We start from the raw sequence: 15486 nt of genomic DNA, 5'->3' as shown, positions 1-15486 counted from the left end.
GTTCTGCTGGTCAGTTCTCGTCTACCTCTTCTGCTCCCGCTCTGGAAGCTCCGGAACCAATGCAGCTCGGGTTACTCCGGCCCTCGTTGACCCCTGAAGAAAAGCAGCGCAGACGTACCCTTAACTTATGTCTCTACTGTGGTGAACCTGGGCATTATGTCAGGGCTTGCCCCAACAAGACACGTAAGTGTGTTTCCTCTTCCTTCACGTGTGCCTCTGTTCTACGAAAACCCAGTTCTCACCTTGCCCTTCTCCTCACCTTGCAGCTTCCAGGAGGGAGTTTTACAGTGTCAGCCATCATTGACTCCGGAGCATGCAGCTGCTTTATCGATCTGACCTTCGCTGCCAACCATCACATCTCGCTCATACCCAAGGCTCAGGGGCTTGCTGTACATCTAGCCGATGGCTCCGCCCTTAGTTCCGGTCCCGTCACTCAAGAGACCGTTCCTCTGCTGGCTACTATGGGCACCTGTCACCAGGAGCACCTGCGTCTGGATGCCATCTCCTCCCCCTTGTTTCCAATTATCCTGGGGATACCCTGGTTGCAGGCCCACAATCCAAGCATTAACTGGGCCACAGGAGAAATCAAGTTTCTTTCCGATTACTGTCAACAACACTGCTTGGCCCGACCGACAGGCAACTCCTCTCAACTTCTCTGTTTGGATGTCGATCCAAAATTGCTTCAGACCGTTCCGGAACCCTACAAGGACTTTGTGGACGTTTTTAGCAAAAAAGGCGCAGATATTCTTCCCCCCCACAGGCCTTATGACTGCCCTATTGAACTGTTACCAGGTACCGAAGTCCCCTTTGGGAGAATTTTTCCATTAACGGAACAGGAGTTAGGCACGCTGAAGGAGTATATTGACGAAAACCTAAAGAAAGGGTTTATCCATCCGTCTACTTCCCCTGCCGGTGCTGGCATTTTTTTCGTCGAAAAAAAGGACCATTCCTTACGTCCATGCATTGACTATCGGGAATTGAATAAGATAACTGTCAAAAACCGTTACCCTTTACCCCTAGTACCCGAGTTGTTCCAGAGGCTGGGGTCTGCAGTCATCTTTTCGAAATTGGATCTTCGCGGAGCTTACAATTTAATCCGTATCCGAGAAGGAGACGAGTGGAAGACAGCGTTTCGTACTCGTTTTGGGCACTACGAGTACCTTGTCATGCCCTTCGGGCTGTGTAATGCACCCGCAACCTTTCAACATTTTGTCAACGACATCTTTCGCGACTACCTGGATCTATACGTAATTGCATACCTGGATGATATCCTAATCTTTTCCTCATCCTTGGAAGACCATCGTAGACATGTCCGTAGTGTGCTAGCTCGTCTCAGGGTACACGGGCTCTACGCGAAACTCGAAAAATGCGAGTTTGAACGCCAGTCCATCCAATTCCTGGGCCTGGTTATATCTGTGGAGGGCATCAAGATGGACCCCCAAAAAGTATCTGCCATCCTGGACTGGCCTGCACCTGAGGACCGGAAGGGCGTACAACGTTTCGTCGGTTTTTCCAACTTCTACCGGAAATTTATCAGGGGTTTCTCTGCGATTATTGCTCCCATCACCGAACTGACCAGGCAGGGTACCCGATTCTCTTGGACTCCTGAGGCACAGCTGGCCTTCGAAAAACTTAAGATGCTGTTCACCTCTGCCTCTATTCTAAAACATCCGGACCCAGCCTTACCCTTCGTTCTGGAAGTGGATGCCTCGGAAATCGCTGTGGGGGCGGTGTTATCCCAACGGCAGGGTGCCAAGGCCCTTCTTTTCCCGGTGGCGTTCTTTTCTCGCAAACTGTCATCATCCGAAAGGAACTATGATGTTGGGGACCGAGAACTTCTGGCCATTAAGGCGGCTCTGGAGGAGTGGCATTACTTATTGGAAGGTGCTGCACATCCCATCCTGGTTTACACCGACCACAAAAACCTGGAATATTTGAGAACTGCCAAAAGACTTAGACCACGGCAAGCCAGATGGGCTCTTTTTTTTTCCCGGTTTCAATTTCATATCACCTATAGACCTGGTTCTAAGAATGTCAAGCCGGATGCCCTGTCACGTATGTTTTCTATCCCTGAAGAGACTCGGCCTCCTGATACTATTCTCCCTTCTGGGAACTTCTTGCTCCTCCAAGGGGACCTTATCTCCCGGATCAGACAGGCTTCTGTTGGAATGCCCCCGAGCCCCGAGGTCAGCTGTAGTGAGGGGTTGTTCTGGCATAAAGGCAAGATTGTGGTCCCTGAAGCCTTGAAGGTAAACGTGTTGGAACTCTGCCACGATCATAAGATGGCCGGACACTTTGGTACCCGGAAGACTGCCGAACTGATTCAGCGCACCTCAACTTCTTAAGGACTGCAAGGACTATGTGGACTCGTGCAGCACTTGCTCCCGAAATAAAAACAGCCGGACGCGGGCTTGGGGCCTACTGAAACCTTTACCTGTCCCTGAGAGACCGTGGAAAATGATCTCGATGGACTTTATCGTGGAACTCCCCCTTTCCGAGGGGTTCTCCACTATCTTTGTTGTCGTAGATAGGCTGTCCAAGATGGCCCATTTCCTCCCGATGAGGGGCACTCCCTCGGCTATGGAGACGGCCAAGATCTTTGTCAAAGAAGTTGTAAGGCTGCATGGGATCCCGGCAAGTATTGTTTCCGACCGAGGCGCCCAATTCACCTCGAGGTTTTGGAGAGCGCTCTGCGGGTCTCTTGAAATTGAACTGGCCTTTTCCTCCGCTTATCACCCCCAGACAAACGGACAAACGGAGAGAACCAATCAGTCCCTGGAGCAGTACATCCGCTGTTTTTCTTCTTTCTCGCAGGATGACTGGGTCTCGCTACTACCCATGGCGGAGTTTGCCTATAACAACTCCTTGCACTCCGCCATCAACCAGACACCGTTCTTTGCCAATTACGGCTTCCACCCAGCCTTCTTGCCCAGCTCAGTCCCAGAATGCCTTGTTCCGGCAGTTTCCGAGACATTGGACTTCTTTTCTAAAAACAACCAACTCCTAAAGGAAACCATAGCCCGGTCCCAGGAATGCTATAAACGGGCGTTTGACAAAAGGAGACGGGGAGAACTCGTTCTGGCTCCCGGCAGCCAAGTATGGTTATCTACAGTCAACCTTAAGATGGCCTGTCCTTCCAAGAAGTTAGGCCCTAAATTCATGGGCCCCTTTTCTGTAAAAAGGAAGATAAACGAAGTGGCATATGAACTTAACCTGCCTGACTTTTTTAGAGTGCACCCGGTCTTTCACGTGACCTTACTGAAGCCCGTTACCCCAAATCCCTTTGCTGACCGCACCACCGACCCACCCGAACCTGTTATAGTGAACAATGAAGAGGAGTTTGAGGTTGAAGCAATCCTTGATTGCAGGAAGAGGGGTAATGTAACCCAGTACCTCATCAAGTGGAAGGGTTATGGACCTGAGGACAACTCCTGGGAACCCGAGGACAATCTACATGCTCAGGAACTTTTGCGGGCCTTCAAGAACCGTCAGGTTTCCAGATCGGCTCACCTGGGCAGCCGGAGTCTGCCCTTAGGGAGGGGGCACTGTCAGGGTCGTTACCTGGTTGGTCGCGGTGCTGCCCGTGTTGGTGCGCGCCGATGTCCTGCGGTGCGTGCTGGGGTGCGTGTTCCTGTGCGTGCGGTGTTGCGCGCCCCTGTGGGCGCTGGTGCGCGTCGGTGTGTGCCCTCACGTGCCCCTGCTGGCGCTGGTGCGCGTCAGCGCGCTGTGGTGGGCACTTCGGGTACCGCTGGTGTGTCTGCCGGCGCTCGGGGGCGCGCGCGCGCCGGCGCGCGCGTGTGCGCGGTGCTTGGCGCCAAACGGCCTATTTAGGTCTGCCACTGACATCTCCCAGGTGCTGCCTGATCAACAGCTTCTCGGTTCCTGTCCCGTTGTTCGTATCCTGTGTTCCTGTTGCTTATCTCCTGACGACCCGGCTTTCCCTTGACACCGCTGACCTCTGCCTGCATCTGACCTCGGCCTGTTTGACCTCTCTTCTGCCTGCTCCTTCTGTGCCTCTGCTGCCCGCCTGTTGCCGTACCCTGCCTGCACCCGGACTTGCCTGCTCTGCTCCTGTTCTGTACCCAGTTTGCCTGTGTCCTATCTACACACCTGCTGCCGGAAGCTTCCTGCAAGTTCCTGCTCCTGGAGCCATATCACAGGCTCTCTTACCACTCCGCACTCTCAGCCACCTGTCTGCTCTATCAGGGGTTGTAAGTCGGACACGTAAGGGAGACCACCCTCTGCCCAAGCGGACTCATCGGTTCGGTAAGTGCCAGCCTGACAATTTTGTCTGCCTTGTCTCCTGAGGTCATGTCAGCTTCTAGGCTATATAAGTTAGCGTAATAATTCCAAAACCCCACAGCTATTTGAGAGGATTTGTACATCAAATCTCCCGAGGGAGAGCTAAGTTTGTGTGTTTGCATTTGGGCCCTTTTTTTCCACGGTGCTCTCGTTAGCATGCGGCCGCACTTATTACCGTGTTCATAATATCTGTGCGACAGGTATCTCAACTGCTTCTGCGCCTGTCTTTCCAGTAGGCGTGAAAACTATTCCCTCAGCTCCATCAGTTTCCCAAGGGTCTCTGGGTCACTGTTGTGTTTGTGCTTAAGTTCTGCCTGCTGGAGTGCATTAAGCACTCTATGGAAGTCTGCTTTCCGCTCCCTTTTAAGTTTTGTGCCCAGGGCAATCAGCTCCCGTACTACTGCTTTATGGTATTCCCAGATTCTTCCCTCTTTTAGGTCTGCAGTGGTATTTTCTAAAAATGTTGCAAGGTTTCTGATATCTTTGACTTTACCACAGGGTCGTCCAACACATTTTCATTGAGTTGCCAAGTCCAGGCCCTATGGGTACCTGAGAGCAGGGCGAGGGTGAGAGTAATCGGAGCATGGTCTGATATCGTTATATTGCCGATGGACGAGCACCGTAGCAGTTGCAAAGTGGGCCGGTCAACATATAACATATCTATTCTGGTGTATATGTTGTGGACTTTGGAGTAATAACTATAGTCCCTATCTTTAGGATGGAGGATCCTCCAGCTATCCACCAGACCCACGGCTTGGAGGGATTTGCGGAAGCACCTTAAGAAGGCATGTGAATGAGTGGGTCGTCTGTGTGATGTGTCTTGTGAAGGGTCAGGGCTAATGTTAAATTCGGCCACCTAGGACTTGGGAGCCCTCTTTAAATTCCGCCAGGTGGTCTAGTACTTTGTCTAGGAAAGTCAGTTGGTTTGAGTTAGGGGCATAGATGTTGGCAAAGGTGTATTTTATATCTGCAATGGTTCCTTTTAAAAAGACATATCGTCCCTGTGGGTCTATGAGGGTACTTTCGTGTTGTAAGGGGCATTGTTTGTGGACAGCAATCGCTATGCCTCTGGATTTGCTAATTGGTGATGTGCTAACATTGTATAGGTGGGTGGGCAGCTTGGGTACTGATCGATGGGTGAAATGCGGCTCCTGTAGGAAAACTATCTGCGCCTTCAGCTTCTTCAGTTCCCACCATAGTTTAAAGTATGTATGTGAGCTCTTGCGCTGTATATGAGACAAAGAGAGATAACGTCTATATCAGGGGTGGCCAACCAGTGGCCCGGGGGCCACATGTGGCCCACGGAGCCCTTTGATGTAGCCCGTGACCTCCTGCTCTGGAATGGCAGGTTAGCAAGCCCATATCGCAGGTTGCTGACCCGTCATACAACAGCATCGGTGTTGTGAATGAAGTTGGTGGTAGAGGAAGAAAATGGCTGCAGAGCAGAGCCCATAAGCCGATGCTTCCTCTACAGCGCCGGCTTTTGCCACAGGCAGAGTCTATGGCAAAGTTCAGTTAACCCACAGCACTACTCTGCACCCACGGTGTGGGTAATCATCAGTGTGGAAGCAGTTTAGGCACTTTTCACACGATTGGCCTTACCCAATTCACCTCTACAGAGTGGCAGATGTTAACAGACTTTTGTCCGTTTACTCCGGCCTGCCTCCAATTTGGTCCTAAAAATCAGATAAAAAAAAAAAATAGAAGGGAGTTCGTTCCCTTCCATCTGGGTGGATCGGAGGGCCTATAGAGTAGCCGTGACCTGTCATTCGCCCGCTCCAATCATTGTGGCCCGCGACTGGTTACCAAGTTGCTTAAGTGGCCCTCGCTCTTAAAAAGGTTGGGCACCGTCTATATGGATGCTGCACACACCTTATGAGCTAAACACTCTCATACAACTAGTGATAATAAAAGGGTGGTGTTGTGCTCCCACACGTGAATATATATATAAATATCCGAAAAAAATCCTTATTATTACGTCAATCAGAAGTGTAAAACACGTTGCTTGTGCAGTGGTCTATTTGTGTCCAAAACCAATAAAGTACTGATGTGCATAATATCTCTACTAATGCAAAATTACATAAATTGATAAATAAATTAATAAAGCAGCAGAAAAACAATAAATGAAAAAATAAAAAGCAACATCAAAATTACACCATCACTTGTTTTTTATTTTTTTATTTATTGTTTTTCTGCTGCTTTATTAATTTATTTATTTATCAATTTATGTAATTTTGCATTAGTAGAGATATTATGCACATCAGCACTTTATTGGTTTTGGACACAAATAGACCACTGCAAAAGTAACGTGTTTTACACTTCTGATTGACTTAATAATAAGGATTTTTTTTCGGATATTTATATATATATTCACGTGTGGGAGCGCAACACCACCCTTTTATTATCCCACCATAGTTTGCTACGTTTTCTAGGGGAGCAGAGGCCACGGACATTGTATGAAATTAGCTTAACTTCTGCCATGGTATCACCATGTGTCGGGTTGACTCTATTCCTGGCGGGGCGGTCCGGCGCGGGCTGTGGTAATCTGCATGGATTCCATCTGATGGGGAGGTGAGTGAAAGAGAAGACAAGAGAAGAAGGAAAGGATGGGAAGGAAAGCAATAGACATTAACATCAATAATCACAGTGTTAAAGTAAACTGTTGCAAAAAACCAACCAACTGTTGGAGAAAACTGCAGGCTGAGGCATGGGGGTGCACTCAGTATGGGTGACCCACCAGAGCTGGGCCTGTTATCCCAAGTGGGATCAATACCCATATGTGGGGGACCTATGTGGGGGTCGTGGGGCAGCTTTGAGGCAAGTACGAAAAAGAAGGGGAAGGTGGGGGGGGGGAGGTCTGCTCCGCATCCACCTTTAGAAAAGTGTCTTGGGGCACCGGGTGTCCGGGCATGGGTGCCGAGGTGTGGGGGTTTCAGGGGGTTAGGTGTCACCTATGGGGTCCAGGCTAAGGGGAACGGGGGCCCTAGGGGCAAGATCTAAGCCTGATCAAACTGTTCCCATTGTGGGCCTTTGTCAGTTCCTTTAAGAAATCCTGTTTCCACCCGAAGGCCATTTCTGTTGGGGGGGGGGGTCCAATGCAAGTGTCTGGCTTCTGTCTCACCTGGGAGGCGGGTTTCGGGGTTTGAGTTGGTCCCAGATAGTCAGGTAGGGTGGTTTGGCAAATTCAGAGTCTGGTGTGGGTCATCAGTCTCTTAGGGCCGAGGGACCAGGCGATGAATCTCTCTCTTGGCGGTGGCCACTGCGTCTCCTGTTGTGACTTTGTGGCATCTGTATCCAGGGTTGAGGGGGTCTAATGGCCAAAAAACCCGCCATTTCTACGTCTCCATGCCAGTCCAGAAAATCCACTGGGCCCAGACCTAATGCTAAAAGGAAGTGTTGGAGGTCATCCTTTGTGCGTAAAGTTACCGAGAGGCCATCTTTAGATGCTTGTAAATAAAATGGAAAACCCCAGCGGTAGGGTAGGGTAGGCCTGCTTCTTGTAGGGCTGCCAGCACTGGTTTAAGGGCCCTGCATTTCAGAAGGGTGCATTGTGAAATGTCCTGGTAAAAGAAGAGGTGCATGCCATCAAAATCAAAAAAGGGTTTATTGCGCATCTTTTGCATGATATGCACTTTAATGCCCCGTACACACGACCAGACTTTTCAACATCAAAAGTCTGACGGAATAATTCCGGCAGACTATTCGAACGTGTGTGGGCTGCAGCGGACTTTTGATTTGCAAAAGTCTGACAGACTTTAGAAATGGAACATGTTTCAAATTTTTCTGACAGAACTCTGCCGGACCCAGTTCCTACTGAGAAATCCGCTCGTGTGTGTGCTAGTCTGACGGACTAAAACCGACCCTAGGGCAGCTATTGGCTACTGGCTATGAACTTCCTTATTCTAGTCCAGTCATACGTCATCACGTTCGAATCCGTCTGACTTTGGTGTGATTGTGTGTGGCCAAGTCCGTTCATGTGAGAACTCCGTCAGAACTCAGTCGAAAGTCTGTCAGACTTAGTCCCTCGAAAAGTCTGGTCGTGTGTACGCGGCATAAGAGCGTATTTGTGCAATTTGCATATGATGTCTCTGGGGTTGTCTGCGCCCTGAGAGGGGGGACTCAGAGCTCGGTGAGCACAGTTGATTTCAACGGGCACTGTATTAGGAAGTTACAGTATTTCCCTGAATATCCCAACAAGACATGGGATTATATCTTTGGGGGCTGTGGCTTCAAGCAGGTCGCGAATGCTGCGATTTTCAAAGTCGTCTAATTGTGACAACAGTGCTTCTAGCTTGTGATCCTGTGCTGCACATCACATTTGTAGTTCTGATATGATGGGAAGGTTTTCATCCAGCCTTTGCTCTAGTGTCTCTACCCTGTTTCCCAGGTATGTAGTGTCCTCCTTGAGCTGAGCATTATCTTCCTTAAAGGCCTTTTCTACTCTGGATGTGAACCTTTCTAGGTCCTCTCTAGTGGGGAGTGACCAGATGTGCCTTTTAATGTCCCCATCTTCCATAAAGTCTGCTATATCAGATCCCCCTGTTCTGGAAGCTGTGGATCCCGGGGATTCCGGGGGTGCAGAATCACTCACCATTTCTAGGGATGGTTGTGGTGATGCAGGCTGTGGTGAGGCTGCTGGCTGTGCAGGCTGTGTCTGTGGTGCTACATGTGTCTTGGCAGTTTTCCCGGCCGGCGCCATCTTGGGTTTTCCGGGTGCTTTGCCATGGGTCCCGTACAGCTGCCCTTGTTTAGTTTTGTTAGCCTATGGGTCCTGGTTTGTGTTCCGCCGATGTTGGGACATATTCTGAGCCATCTTCAGGCTCAGGGTCTGCTGTTATATGTGCTGCGGTGGGAGCAGAGCAGGGAACAAACACGTCCTCACAGCTCCATGTCCAGGCCACGCCCCACTTGTTTACTGTTTTGAAGAACACATGAACAGTCCCGATGAAGATAATGATCTTCAGAGGAGGTAGACCTCAACAGTTCCACTCTTCTGGCTTCCTGTAAACAACAACCCAAGTCAGGCTATAGTATGTCAAACCTCAACTGACTCCAGTTATAATTAAAAGGATAAAAAGAGCAGGCCCACAAAGACCAGTTGATTAAACACTGGTAACATATGTACATAGGTCCAAAAGATAAAAGATTTATTCTCTGATGAGTCTATCATCATCTGATTTATAATCCAAAGGTTAAACAGAACTGATCAAAATAGACCAGTTGCGTAATCACTGGTAACATACTGTATGTACATGTGCTCTCAAGAGAAAGATGAAGTCTCTAATGAGTTTTCGATGTCCTGAACTTGACATCCTGGAACAGTGCTTGAAGACATTAGGTCACTTCTCCATAGGTGGCAAAGCTGGCAAGGTCCTTTAAAGGTGGATGTAGGATAGTCTCTAGCTGGTTGAATGGATTCTTGACAAGTCCATGTTTGGGAGGCTGGTATTAATGACTAATGATGGGTTTCTTAGGCCTTTCATTTTTAGCAACATTCCTGATGTAATGTTTGAGCTGTCAGCTTTATCAGCTTTATCTTAATCTTAATCATCTTGGATCTTAATGATTGTGTCTTTAGCTGATATGCAGCTTAGGTCAAGACTCTGTTGGGAATGTAGAAATTTTAAACTTTGGCTGGGATCTCCCAGCTGTCAGTAGTAGTCTGTGGTGCTGATGTTGTGGTGCTGATGCTGCTGTAAGATGATTCTCTAATACAGACTTGAACACTCACGGAAAGTCTTGTCAGAGAGAGTATTTCTTTTGGGTTCCTGAAGCATGAGATTTGAGAGTTGAAGGGGATTGTCTCTAATTTCCTCAACAATAGTTTTACAACTATGTCTAATGCTTAAACTATGCTTATTACTAGAACAAGAAATGCCCATAATGACCTAAATGAATCCTGTAAGCATAAGGACCATTTCGAGGATCACTTATAGGCTATTCTTCTACCTTGGATCCAGTAAAAGCATGATTTGGCATCTTTTTGAAGTGGTGTGATGTAACTAGTTCAATCAATGAAGGATAGATGATGTATGTCTTTTTGATGAAGGGATCTTCTCCCTGTCATATTGACTCTGTATTATTTGACTGCACTTAAGTATTGGAAGATTAATTCCTTTAGTTCTTTTCATGTCTAAGCATTTCTTTCTGTGATATTTACTATTCCAGGATATGCGTGCAGGGTGTAGGACAGTGCTGCTGGCATTTTTTTTGGGGGGGTCTGGGCAGCAAACAAAACACCCACCACCCCTCCCCCCCCCCACTGGTCAGTCAGTCGATTATCCCCATTGCTCGGTTGATCGATTCCCCCATCCCCACGTCACTCGTCCGCCCACCGGCCCTTCACGTACCCCATCTACATTTTGGGCAGCTTCGGCTTCCTCTGCCTCTCCTCCTCTGTGGCTTCCTCTTCGGTGGCCAATATGGTCGCTTCTCCTCTCAGCTTCCTGATTGGCCAGGACAAGAATCAGGAAGACTATAGCAAATATCAAATCACTATTGGGTGGGCTCAGGGTTCAGTGCTCTTTGCCCAGTGCTCTTTGCCCAGTGTAAAAATAGTGATACTTTGTATCTCTCTATCTTGCCTATGAACAGTGATTATAAAAAGAGTGCCAAGAGGTCTTTTTACAGCAGTGGCTATAGTAGCTCCTGTATTTACAAACAACTTCTGGCTGTCATTTTGACAGCTGTGAATTGCTGGCAGCAAGGCGGAGGTGCAGGATGTGATACTTTCATTACGTTCCTTGGGGTGTGTGCAGCACCCCCCACAACTAGTTAAGTTATTAATTACTATTTGTGCAGCGATGTTCTAAAAAGCTATAACTTCCAGAACATTAAAAAATTTCTGGATTAGGAAATGTTTATCTCATACCTATGTACGCTTAAACTGGCCATACATTATACAATCTTCTCATTCAATTTCCTTTAGATTTACCTTCAACTATGTAGTGTAAGGGCCTGCCTGATTGCATATAAATTTAAAGTGTTTAGGTTTGACGTCATATTAAATGATTTTGGTAAATCTAAAGGAAAATAGTACAAGAAAATTGTACAGTATATGGCCAGCCTAAGTAGCACATTTTTGAAGGTAGCAATTGCTGTTTTCTCTGTTTGCAGCACCCTGGTCCTTAACAGGGCTGCTAATAAATCTAGTTGTGCCAGGTAGTAACTAGCCTGGCTAATTGGTAGTCTTTGATCCACTGATTTCTGTCTGAGTTTAATTTGTGGTCTCTCGCTTCTGTCAATAGGTGACACTGTTGCCTTTGTCATTAGGATGATGGATTACAGTGAATTCAGGTGATGGGTAAATAAGTTGTCTCAGCCAATCAGCAGGAGTTTCTTTTGGCCACTGTGCATGCTGGGATAGGCTATTTATTCGTCAGGAGTCAGGCGATCGGGGTTCTTCCTGCCCGAGGCTGCGGCCCAGGTGGGTGGGTGTTAAACAGCTCCTGGTTGCTGGGCCTGAAGCCTGAGGCCTATCTAATAATTCAAGGGGCCGCAAAAGGAGGAGCAGCAGAGGTTAAGCCCGAAGCCTGGGGCAGAACCACGTGTGTTAGAGGCTCAGCCTGAGGGGAGCCTATTTGTTGCCGCAGGTAAAGGAGAAACAGTTGCCGGAGGGACGACCACTCCTGTTACCAGAGGCAAGTTTGGAAGGGATGACGTTCTGAAGGAGTACCAGAGCAGACGCTTCACTAGCCGGGGACAGTGAAGTAAGTGGGAAAGCTTCAGTGGCGACTCATCCAGGAATACAGTGGGTAGCTGTGACTAAAGCTTAACCCTAGGTTCACACTAGTGCGATGTGGGAACCAGCGTGATTCCAGTTCCGGTTCCCGCATCACTCCTCTCACGCAGGCAGTTCACACTGTATTGTGCAAACTTCTGCAGGTGTTATTAACAAAGTTAATGACACCCCCAATTTAGTTCATAGATCGCAGTGGACTCGCACAGGAATTGGATCGCATAGGTGAGAACACCCTTGCGATCCAATTCTGGAGCGGGGAAAAACAAGTCCCTGCGCTATTTTCTGTGCGAATCCAATACGAGTTTAGCCATACAACTGTATGGCTGGAGTCGCTTTGTTCAGATATCGCATGTGATCGGCACCTGTGGTGTGGGTGTGGATCACATGCGATCTCTGAGATCGTGTGAACCCAGGCTGAAGGAGTATGGCAGGTAGCTGTAAGTAAAGCTTGAAGATAAGTACAGCAGTTAAGGATCTACAGTGGGATACTGTAAGTTAAGCTGGAAGATCTACATTAGGATACTGAGAGAGAAATTGTTGCTATAGGAGACAGCAGCTGCTACAAGATACAGATTGCTGCATTCAGCTCAAAGGCCCTTTATCTGTATTGCTGTCTGCCTAGTTCTATTTTTGGTCTGCAGAGTTTTGCTTAAATGCTATTGCATTTGCCTAAGGGTGTCCTGTGCCCTAATCCTCTCTCCCACCGTTCCTGTTAAGAGAAATAAAATCTTTTTGTTCAATTTTACTTGTTAAATGTATTTATGAATTCCATTTGTACATTTGTACCTTAAAGTTTGGGCTTTAGATACACTAAAGTGTTATCCTGTTAAAAAACATACAAACAGTTGTAAGGACAAATGCTGTCTTTTTTTCCTCCACAGAAAACTTTCTACTGTCTGGAGATCTGGTGAAAGCTTTATTTATTACAGAGGAAAGTAGAAATACTTTGGAGCAGATGAATGTCCAGATAAAGCAAGGAAACTGGGTAAGGATTAGTGTTTTTGACATGCTCACATTTTAGGCTTTTAACAGTGTTCTCTTGTTGTTCTTCCATAAAAATGATATTCCAGAAAAGAGTGAAAAAATAATAATAATAATAATAAAGAAAACAGTATTTTTGCTTGCACATGATTGGATGATGGAGGTCAGCAGAGCTGCTGCTTATTTACTAAGCTCTGGAGCAACTGCACAGTATATTTGCCTTTAGTAAATCAACCTCTATGTTATACATGGTCCTACCTAAACTATCCAATCACATTGTGTCCAATCGGACAGACTTTGCGGTTGATTTACTAAAACTGGAGAGTGCAAAATCTGCTACAGCTCTGCAGAGAACCCAATCAGCTTCCAGGTTTTATTGTCAAAGCTTAATTAAGCAAGCTGAAGTTAGAAGCTGATTGGCTACCATGCGCTGTTGCACCAGATTTTGCACTCTCCAGTTTTAGTAAATCAACCCATTTACCCTGCATACTCATAGGTAGAGCCAAAGAAAATTGTACTGTGTGTGTACATGTACTGTGAGCTTTACTCTTTACAGTCAGCATCTCATGACAGCACCACTGGATTGTGTGAAAATTTTAGCCTTCCTTTTCAGGAGACACAACCCTTCTCCTTCACACAATGCAAGGACCTATCACCATACTTGAGCATTATTGTCTGAGCGTATGCAAACACTAACTTTCCGGACTAACAACGTTTGGGCCTGTGTCAATGACTATGGACTTGTATCATTGGTATCAGTTTAATATCAGTTTAAGATACATCTGAGATCAACCAGGATTCAGTAACAGGTGTATTTGACCTCCTTCTGATCTGTTTCAGGTTAGGGAATGCAAAATCAGTTTGAGGCTAAGTTCACACTGGAGCCATGTTTTGCATGAGCACAGCAGCCCAGTCAATTAAATGGGCTGTTGTGCCTCCAGAAAATGCAGGGAAAAGGTCCCGCATTGGAACCTGCAAGTGCAGTGTGGTACCCAGTGCGGGGAAGCCACATAGCGTTTTTCAGTGCATGGGGATGCCATTAGGATTAATGTTACCCCCATGCATTTCCTGAGTGGTGTAGGTGGTTGCGGAAGCAGGTGTGGACCTACAGCAGCAACCACAGGCACAAGTGTGAAACTGGACTAATTGAACAAAAAGCCCATTGACGCAGGCCCTTAGGTACCTAACATCCAGCAATCCCAGCTGCATACATTTTTCCTAGTTATAGATGTATTTAAAAATTTTCTTAACCTCTTCATGCCTACGCTATAGGCGAAAGATGGCTACAGCACAGGTTAAATTGCTGCAAGGGCATCCATGTTTGTCCTCTAGTGCTCAAGCTGCCTGCGTGCCCCTCTGCAAGTCGATTCCGGCCCTTTACCACGTGATCAGTTGTCAGCCAATGACAGCTGATCACATGATGTAAACAAGCCGGCAATCGGCTGTTAGCATGAGGAGAAAAAAAAAGTTGATTACCACCCTGTGTATATGGGACATCAGTCCCACACACTGACACCCACTGCTACTAAGCAGTGTCTACCAGTGCCCCCTACTAGTGCCCATCAGTGACTGCTAAGCAGTGCCCACCAGTGCCACCTATCAGTGCCCACCAGTGCCCCCTATCAGTGCCCACCAGTGCTGCCTATTAGTTTCAACTACCAGTGCCTTCAGTGCCACTTATCAGCCTATCAGTGCAGCCCCATCAGTACACATGAATTATATTTTTTGGTTTGTTTAGCAAAAAATAAAACCCCCAGTGGTTATTAAATATCCCCAAAAGAAAGCTCTATTTATTTTCTTACATCAGGAGACACAGAGCCATAGTAATTACTATGTGGTTATATATCGGACTGACAGGTGCTGGACACTGGCACGCCCCAAAGGCATGTACTTCTCCATATAACCCCTCCCATTACTGGGAGTCCTCGGTTTTTTCGCCACTGTCTAAGTTGTTGGGCACGAGTAAAGATGTGCTGTGCTGAGCTCCACGGGCAGTAATTCTTAATGAGAGCCAGCCATGCTGACCGGATCCGTTCTGATGTCTTTGTAATGGGCTAAATGAATGGTACCCCGGCCTCGTATCCAAAGAAACAAGGTTTTGCTTGCAAATGATTCTCTTTGAGAGCTGGGCCCTGGGATCCAGTACAATTTTGTAGTAAGGCCATAAAGTTTTACTGGCAGGGTGCTGTCGCAGGTCCATGATTGTGGGTTAACCTGAGAGTTCCCCGGTTCCCGAAGGTTTCCTTTAAGGTCTCGGAGCCTACCGTGAAGGGTGAAGATTGGGTTTTTATCTTTGATAAAACCCTGTTGTGAGGATAAGGTAAGGGAGATTTTCTCAGGAATTTCTCCTTCTATGTACAGTTTTTTCATGTCCATGTGTCTCCACTGGGGGCTGTATTGAGCACTCCATCCTGACGCTGGAAACAGCAGAAGCCTTCACTCTCCTCTCCTCCAGCCGACAC

The 15486-nt window shown here is 47.4% G+C and overlaps 1 protein-coding gene across 1 annotated transcript in view; it reads left to right on the top strand.

Moving 5' to 3' along the window:
- Positions 1-15486, top strand: part of LOC143983521 (complement factor B-like) — a 193858-nt gene that overhangs the window by 142867 nt on the left and 35505 nt on the right. Inside the window, exon 15 of the mRNA XM_077483313.1 lies at positions 12925-13028. Coding sequence (XP_077339439.1) covers positions 12925-13028 — 104 coding nt within the window. The remainder of the gene's footprint in view (positions 1-12924; positions 13029-15486) is intronic.

The sequence above is a fragment of the Lithobates pipiens genome, unplaced genomic scaffold, assembly GCF_037356315.1.
Source record: "Lithobates pipiens isolate NorthernLeopardFrog02 unplaced genomic scaffold, aLitPip1_a1.2 Scaffold_1, whole genome shotgun sequence".
In the NCBI taxonomy this organism is placed as follows: domain Eukaryota; kingdom Metazoa; phylum Chordata; class Amphibia; order Anura; family Ranidae; genus Lithobates; species Lithobates pipiens.
The sequence above is the reverse complement of the archived record's forward strand: the minus strand, read 5'-3'. Positions and strand labels throughout refer to the sequence as shown.